This window comes from Grus americana, chromosome 1, assembly GCF_028858705.1.
Source record: "Grus americana isolate bGruAme1 chromosome 1, bGruAme1.mat, whole genome shotgun sequence".
Lineage (NCBI taxonomy): Eukaryota > Metazoa > Chordata > Aves > Gruiformes > Gruidae > Grus > Grus americana.
In genome coordinates this window covers 204147340-204156269 of record NC_072852.1, presented here as the reverse complement: position 1 = coordinate 204156269, position 8930 = coordinate 204147340, and the positions used below count along the sequence as shown (strand labels likewise).

The following is an 8930-nucleotide window of genomic DNA, read 5'->3' as shown; positions in this document are numbered from 1 at the left end:
AAACATTGCAGTTAAACTAGAAGTCAAGCTGTCTTTTCATGAACTTTTTGTATCAGAAATATTTTTGGCCAAGCATTTTCATTTTTTAAGCAAACATTAATCCTTTAACCCACTGAAATTAGGAGGGATTTACTAACTACTAGAGTAGTAAGCACTTGAAAGAGCCTTGAGCAAAGGGGTTTATTTGTGCATTATATGATGTGGCTACCTGTGATAGCAAGGGACTGGTTTCAGTGATCTCAGGGGCCCTTTCTAATCTACATTTCCAGGTTTAAACCCAGTTCCTAAACCCCAAAAAAACGTGAGAAAAAAACCCTGTTGACAGTTGCAAACACATAGACCCTCAAGGGAAGGCTAAGGGTGGAACTTGAGGAAAGAGGAACAGAAAGTGGAAGTGTGATTAGTAGACTGATACTAATGAGCCCCAACTGGCCTAGTTACCCATAAGATTTTCACCAGGGCTTGTGTGGGGTGATGGAGTTCATAGCCAGCTGTCTGCTCCTTTCTCTGGCTTTGGGAAAAAGATCTGACATTTCATGCCAGAATACATTTTTAGTGTTTGAAAGCTAGACTTGGCTCTTGAGAATTAGTGCAAATAAAACATCAAGGACACAATGATATGACAAATATAATTTCTTAGGAAACTTTAATGTAGCAGGTGAATTTGTGATAAATTATATACATGTGTTAGTTTTACAATAAATAATTATTATGACTATACTCCCACAGAATTTGGGCAGAAATCCATTCTGACCTGATAGTCATGAAATGCTGAAAAATTCAGCACATAAAAACATACAGTGTGCATATGAAAAAACATTGCAATTAACAATTAAACCAGCTGATGCTCTTCTTTTGTCCGACAATCCGTTTGGCACGAGGATCAAACTGGAACTGAGTTGTTCCATGGAAGAAGTAGACATAGCCTAGAAATAAAATTTAATCCAATTATATTTCATATTTCAATAACTGAGTATTCATATTTCAATTTTGAGTATTTTGGAAAAAAGCCCAACATAAACAGCCTATGTATACTTGCTATTTTTCATTTCCATCTCATTAAGGTTAATAACAGTTTTTTGAAAACAAACGATTCTATCTACAGAAGCCCAAATATTCAAGTAAACACAGATTAAGGGTATGTTTTACTTGCCATCTTTCTGGAAAGCTGCATCAACTCTGCCAATTTTTCCAAAGTGGGAGACTATTTTCCTGGGATAACCATGATCCATGGATTTTTTGTTTTCATCATATCTTAACACAAGAAACATCATTACAATTTGTGAGGAAGCAGACAATATTTTGAAAGTCCAAAGCAAATTCATACACATATGCAGCTCTACTGTTACAAAGAAGTCTTATAAAGATTAGCTACAGTCACTTTTTGTTTCTTCCTAGTAAGTATTAAGGTTGTCACACTATGAGTGTCTTCAGATTTGAAAATCCTGTCTTTGGTAAAGTTTATAGCAAGGCTCTCAAGGACCTTGGGAATGCAGCCCAGGAATTTATTAATGCATTTCTGGACTGTCCAGAGCCTCAGCTATCACTTGCACATAAAATGAGTTTCTATTTTGAGGCACTGGATATCCAGTTTTGTATAAAAGCAAAAGCTAAAACTTGGGAGTAAAAGACAACAGCACAGTCCTGAAACATACTTGTATTAGTATCAACCATCTACTTCTCAAACAAAATTACTCACTGAAATTTGTCATGAGCTACACTTGAATTATAAATACAACTAACTGTACAATTGGAGAATATTTATAGTTTGTCCACAGAGAAATTAAATTACACCACTTTTTATTATCAGTTCATTTTGTTTGAAATGTGAATGAAAAGTGGACACTATCACAACATTGCACAGAAAAAGAGAATGATTTACTAGAAAATCACTCTTTTATTGGGCAGGTGTTTCATTCAGTTGCAATTACATTGCTGCTACTGGAATCTAATAAATGGCAAAAACATCCTATAGAGAAGTCGTCATTTCCTAGCAAATGCTTAAATTTTTTAAACTTCCAGAGAATCCTGTTGAAATTTCTCGAATATACATGGTTTAAACATCATTGCACTTGAAATTTATAGTAATACATCAGTCCTCAGGGACAAGTGAAAATACGCCTTCTAATAAATGAACATTAAATCTTACCTCCAGTATCTGTCAGCTGTAAAGAAGTATGTTTTTCCTGTGGTTTCATCAGTGTAAGCTGCATTAACTCTTTTAACAGTCTTTGGGAATCCCAAACGATAGATTGGTTTAGGATAGCCAGGTGCAATGTCATATCCCCTGAGAACCCAGTATTTATCCTCTGAAAAATATAAGCACATTTAATTTGGTTTTGCTATTTAGAAACAGCCTTTAATTGTGATTTAGATGGGTAGCAAACGATGTGTCTTAGATGTCAGTATTATTCATTTCAGTTTATTACTTTAGAAAATGGTTCTAATTCTTTCACTGGACTATATCATGAGGACAGTGGAAATGTCTTTTGTTTTTATGAATAAAACATTAGAATCATAAGGTCTATGGATACTACTTTTCCCAGATTTTATTCAAATGAATATAAAGTATTTGTCAGGGTAACAATGTGGGGATGGCTGGAAGTTGATGAGCTAATCCACAGGCATTGTATTGGGATGTTGAGCTTATTAAATTCCTGTAATATGCTATTTGATTATAGAGCCATATAATATTTTGAAAACTAGAGTGTGCATTAAACTATTAAGAAGGGCATATGTCTAATCAAAATACTTTGGTAATTTTAGATGCAATGAACATATTCATATAAGGTAATATAACATGTACTGTATTATGTGCATAATGAAGTTATTTGAGACATTTAAAGTGTATTTGAAACCTCTAAAGGAAAGGATTGATTTTTTTTTTTTCACTGAACAATTTTCCTCTCACAGTATGCTTTTCCACCATTTTTTTTTTCCCCAAAATATCACAAAATACATAGCAGTATCAGTATATCAGTAACTGACATCAGCATATCGGTAACAGTAGTATGCAAATGGCTGTATTTGCCAATTGAATTCACCAAAAATCATTCTGTATAAAGTGAAATGCTGTTACCTGGAGAGAACTAGACCTGAAGAAGGGAGACTATTTTCATGTCTTGTTTTTCAGAGCATTAGCTATAACAGAGGGGCAAGTTTTCAGGATTATGACCACTGGAGATCCCTTACAGCAGTATAACTGTATGATCCTCTGGTTTAATTATTTGCAGACTTGTAAGATTCTCTGTTTCACTAATCTTCCTTAAAAAACACTTTGACTTCTGTAATTGTATAGTTTGCAAAGGAGCAGGGAGTAACTGGTCAGAAAAAGTAGAGAATTTCAGATTCCATTACCTTTAAAAAGTAAAACTTCATCCTTCTCAATGTTTTCATAAGCAGCTTGAATTCCTGATGGTAACTTTGGCCAGAACAGTGAGATAAAATTGAGCTCTGTCTCTGTCCTCGCAGGATGTTTGCGCAGCATATATCTGGTTTAAACAAAATTTATGTAATAAAATATTTGCACTCCTATCATAAGTGCAACATAACTATTATAGCTCCTGGAGAATAAAAGGGGGGAGATGGGTACCTGGGTGTGAATATCCCCCTCCACTGAATGTTAAGGAAAACTAGAGTGACTGCACTTGTAACTTTAGCACCCCACTTACATGCTAAAAGTCAGGCAAGATGAGTATAAGCTCTTCTGTTTGTAGGACAAGCAGGCTAAGAGTTGGCTTCAGTAACCACCTAACAGACATCTTTGTACGTAACAGTGCTTTCAGTTCTGCCCCTGCTCTTGTATTGAGGAGTAGCAGAAAGGTTACAGTGTGGGACCTGTGGACACATTGCTAAAGGATGCTCTTGCTTTGCTATTAGTTGAATCAACTTCAGAGATAAAGTCTGTTGCAGCAGTGGCCACAGCAGCAGAACAGTTGGAAAACAGCCTACAAGCCCTCATCTCCTTCACCGCTCTTGTCAACTAGGGCTCTTGGGATTAATGATTTGAGAACCCTCGCTTGTGTAAATATATGGTGGTGTTCTAGTGCTACTCTTTGCACTACATTCCAAAAGGATAGTTTTACCCCATGGATTACAAATTTTTCCTAAACTACTGGTTGTTTTAAAAAGATAATATATATGCTTATTGTTGTTACCTGCCCTTGAAGAATATTATTTCTCCACGTAGGGTAGTGATAGCATCAAATGTCAAATTTGGGTCACAAGCCTGTGGAGTTATGGGTCCTGTTGGCTGTACAGCAGCATTGGACTGTCCTATAGGAAGAATATTTTATCTTTTAGTATGGATAAATATAAAGACAGCATTCAGAAGATCTCTGAGGACACCAAGAACCCTCTTTACAGAGAATAAGAAGGCATGTCATTTTAAACTAACGGTCTGTCACTAAAAGCAGGCTTTTAATGTTGATAAAACTGGTTGTGTTCATATTTCCAAAACCATTTTTTTTTGCAGAACTGGACTTCAGCTGAAGCTAGCTTCCATGAATTTTCTCTCTTTTGCTATCCATTGTTCAGCAACAGTAAAACTTCCAATTTTGGTGGAATAAGCATATTTTAAATATATTATTATTTTTGTTTACCAGCCTCCCAAGTAAAAATATTAAATAATTCTTTTTCTTACCATAGATGGCTTGAATGCCATCAATGTCATCCTGAGGAAGGAGGAATTCATTGGGGTCTGTGTAGGAGTAAGTTGGATACATCAGTGCTCCAGGATCATTTGAATGAGACAGACCCAGCGAATGGCCAAGCTCATGGGCAATAACAATGAACAAATTGTAGCCTGTAGGATAAAAATCATAGGAAACAAAGTAAAACCTGTTTCAGCATTCAGCACAGTTGACTAAATGGGAAACATTTATGCATCCTCCCAAAATACACTATAAGAGAGGCTGTAAATAGTGTTATCAATATCAGAATTCAAAAACATTGTAACAGCAGAGCTATACGAGTGCTTAAAGAATGTCCAGCCTTAATTGTGATCTCAGTGATCTTTCCCTAGCGTCCTTGTGTATTAAATGCAAATCCTGTTGCTCCTGCTATCACATAAACCGCTCAGATCAAGGATCATGTCAACGATGAGTGGAGGTTCAGTGATCTAACAGAAAAAAACTTTCAAACAAACACTGAGATAACAGTTTTGGTGATACTCGAACACCCTAGTTAGCACCAAACTTTGAACTGGTAGATTAAGAAAGATAAAGGATTTGACTTGAGAAGTTTACCACCAGATATTCCTCTATCCAAGTTTTAGGTTTCATCTGAACAAAAAATATATTTTTAAGTGCTTAGTTGCCTTTATAAACCACTATGACCTAAAAAATCTCTTTTCTGTGAATTGTTTCCTACAATGGCCAAAAAAAAAAAAAAAAAAAAAATAGAGCAAAGCAATTAAAAGGACAAGTTCTGCCATTTTTTCTCACTTTTTACCTGTAATCAGGCTCATGAACTAAGATTGTACGAGGTAAAACTATATAAATGGATCCAGTTACAAAGTCCTTACCTCTTCCATCTTTTGTCCAGGTTTCCTCCTCATCAAGATGCACATCTCCACCAATACCTTCACCAGGCTGGAAAGCATGAGCCAGCTGCCCATTGGGGCCGTCAAAAGGAGAGTTGTCTCGGTGGTCTAAAATGAAGAGGGAAAAAATCAGTTAGAATCCTAAAATGTTTCTATGATTGCAGGTTGCTATTTAATACATAAAGATATCAATGTTACCTCTATAAGCAAAAGAGATCATTATATCTGCTTCTTTGTCCTCAACCTTTTCGAATGTCAATGGTGTTACGTTGCTCCAGACACTGAAAGCTTTTCGGATTGCTTCTTCTACATCAGCTCGTCTCATCTTTGGGGTGTAATTCAAAATCCTTCAAAGCAAACACAACACATTATGTATTTTTAAGAATACAGCATTTTAGCTGAAAAATAATAACTTGTGCAAAAATCAGAAATCTTAGACATATCATTCATGAATGAAAATTAATAATGACCTAATTTTAGATGCCATGTTCTAGAGTGCCTGTCTTCTTCCAGAAATCAGTTAATCACTCTGGATGTCCATATATGGCATAATATACTTACTTCACCCCCCACCCCCCAAAGTTGAGATGCTAGATTTATATCTTTTTGAACTAGATTAGGAAAAGTTACCTGTATGTCAGATTATTTCTTTTCCATTTGGGATTCCCTGCTGTGAACACATATTGCTCTATATCAGGTATACCACATCTGGGTTTTTTCATCATGTCCAAAGTCTCAAGATCAGGTTTCCCGGTCACTTTTAGTCCAAAGAATTCTTGCATTTCCTTGAGCTTTGCAACAAGGGGATTTTCACCTTTGTTTCTTAAATGAGGCTGGTGATCCCTCTGAAGATCGTAGAAATTCTGTAGATAACTCTGAACCAGAGTTTAAAAAAAGAAGAGCATTTTGGCATATCAGTACTGTCTTCAATCACACTTAAATTTTCTAAGTAATCTTGAACTATTTCCACATTGACATCCCCTGTGTTTACCAGGAGAAAGAATATCCTATTTTCTCCAGGATTTGGTGTGAAGAGTCAGATATAACTCACAGTTTTCATACAGTTTTCTGATTTTTTTGTTTCACTGATGAAATATATAAAGAAATGTCTTTAAAATCTAATACTTACTATTAATAATTAATTCCACATTATTTTTGGTGCCCGATTACCCTGATGGTGAAATTTATAAGAAAGCTTATAACTGGTCTCATTCAAGGAAACAGAGATTGGCAGTGAGACTCTGCACAGCTGGGACTCCCAACAAAGCAAGTGACTACTACTAGAGAGTCAGCACTTGGCAAATCATGCCATTAATTTTTAGCTATGAAATATGGTATTAGGAACTCAGGTCTTCCTACTAAATTTCAACAATTGTGTCTCCAATAAGTAGTGTTGTGTCTATACAAGTGTTCTATTTCTCATAGGTGTCCCTTTTTTCCAAAGTATTTCATAAAAGATCCATTTAGCAAAACATTGAAATACGTGCCGGCTTCAAGCATGTTTCCTCCCTTACCTTACTGACACCAATCATAAATGTCAAAGCACATTCTGAAATGTAAATTGTTGCTGAGTTTGACTATTTCTGCACAGCCACAGAGCCTTGCTGCTGGAACTCATGCTTTGGTAGTTTTGCTATTACTTTACTGACAATATCAAAAGAGAAGTTATACAATATTAAGATGACTTTTGGGTAAATAAATTCCACATAATTTTCACATGTTTTCTAGATTGATAGGAAAAGCTTTCTTTTGAAACCTCCGCAAAATGGTACATCTTTAATTTCAAGCCATATGCTTTGAAAAGATTTGCAATTATAGTTATCTCTCAGACTACCTTATGTTTCACTTAGAAATGCACTGAAAAATATTTACCTCTACAAGCTGTAGGGTTTTTTCTTCATCTTCTGCTTCTGGAGCCACAGGAAAAGCAGAAGAGATGGCCACGTACAGCAACAGGAGAAGTGAAAGGCTCTTCATCCTCATCTAAGATTGTCTGCCTCAGTTTCACTCTTGAGCTATTGAACACACTTCTCAGCTCTGTTTATATAGCTAATTTGTAAATCAGTGACAGTCTGACTCATGCTGTATAATATCCTCTCATTAGTAAAAATGATGCATAACAGCATCATCAGGTAGTGACGCAATGTGTTTAACTAATGTTACTGTCCTTATTTTCCCTGAACCTTCTGTTTTGGGCAATTTTGTAGTGTGTTTAATAAATAAGGAAATGCTGGACCTGGAGCTACATTTCATAGGTACTTTTTGAATCATGAATTTCGACTATTTATGGCACAGTCTTCACAAACTGGAGAAATAATAGGAAATAACAGTAACATAACATATTGTATTATAATTAATAACACTATGCTATATAATACATATGTTCTAAAATGTAACAAAATATAGCATATTATGTCATAATATTTAATAATAAAATATAAAAGACAGTACAAAGAACTGATGTTATCTAGGAATAATCAACATCATAACTCCAGGAAGGCAGTCATAAGCTAACTAAAAATTCTATCCAAAACAATCTTATGATGCAAGGAAAACTGAGCGCTAAAATGATTCAACATTTTTTGACTGATATTAACAAAAATCAGTCATGTTACTGGAATGTATAAACTGGGTTCCCATATGTATGGTAGGTAAAATAATGTTTATGCTCTTGTCAGCATGGATCAGCTGCAATAGCATGTTTGGATCCAGGCAGAGAGATGAGCTCTGGTCAGAAAGGCTCAATGAAGCTCAACAGGAATTTTTGTGAGTCTGGAAAAGGAAGATTAAAGTAACCATTTTGTGACTGTATTCACTGTTTCATGGAAGGAAGAGTGAGAGGAGACATGATAAATGCTGTTAAATATTTCCTAAAAGTGACTGTTCTCCAAGACTCTAGAATGGTCTTAAACAACAGTGATTAAGTTCAGACATGAGATTTGGGATTCTTCTGCCTGAGCGTTAGTGCTATTTGAAATGCTCTAGGGAATCCCATCTGATCTCCAGCTGCCCTGGAAGGATGTAGGTCTCCATAGCTCCTGTGTCATGGCAGCCAGCCCCAGGTGGGTGTCTCAAGTACATGCAAATGAGTAATGAGGCGGAATCAACTTTAAGTATTTTTTTGTGTAGATATCCATACGTTATTTAGGTGACTAAGCTCCCATTTTGGACAATGGATTCTAGAGAGTGATTCAACTGACCATATGACATGGACTTTAAGATGAGAAGACTTGCTCTCTATATTTCATTGACTGTATTGGCTAGGTCTCTATCAACAATAAGAGGACTTTAAATACCCAGGACACATGTGGAAACCTGCAGTGTAGACCCCTAAATTGAGGAAAATGTTTCTAACTGCAAGGACAGCTAAGCACCAGAGTAGATGGTC

General features: G+C 35.8%; 1 protein-coding gene across 1 annotated transcript; it reads right to left on the bottom strand.

The window, feature by feature from the left end:
• Positions 1-397: 397 nt before the first annotated feature.
• On the bottom strand, positions 398-7544 carry LOC129200376 (interstitial collagenase-like). The gene is made up of 10 exons (XM_054811720.1): positions 7415-7544; positions 6173-6417; positions 5741-5889; positions 5525-5650; positions 4643-4804; positions 4158-4275; positions 3358-3491; positions 2150-2309; positions 1154-1254; positions 398-926 (listed from the first exon to the last, which is right to left on the bottom strand). The coding sequence occupies exons 1-10, from the start codon at positions 7523-7525 to the stop codon at positions 826-828; spliced, it is 1407 nt and encodes a 468-aa protein (XP_054667695.1). The 5' UTR covers positions 7526-7544; the 3' UTR covers positions 398-825.
• Between the last annotated feature and the right edge of the window lie 1386 nt (positions 7545-8930).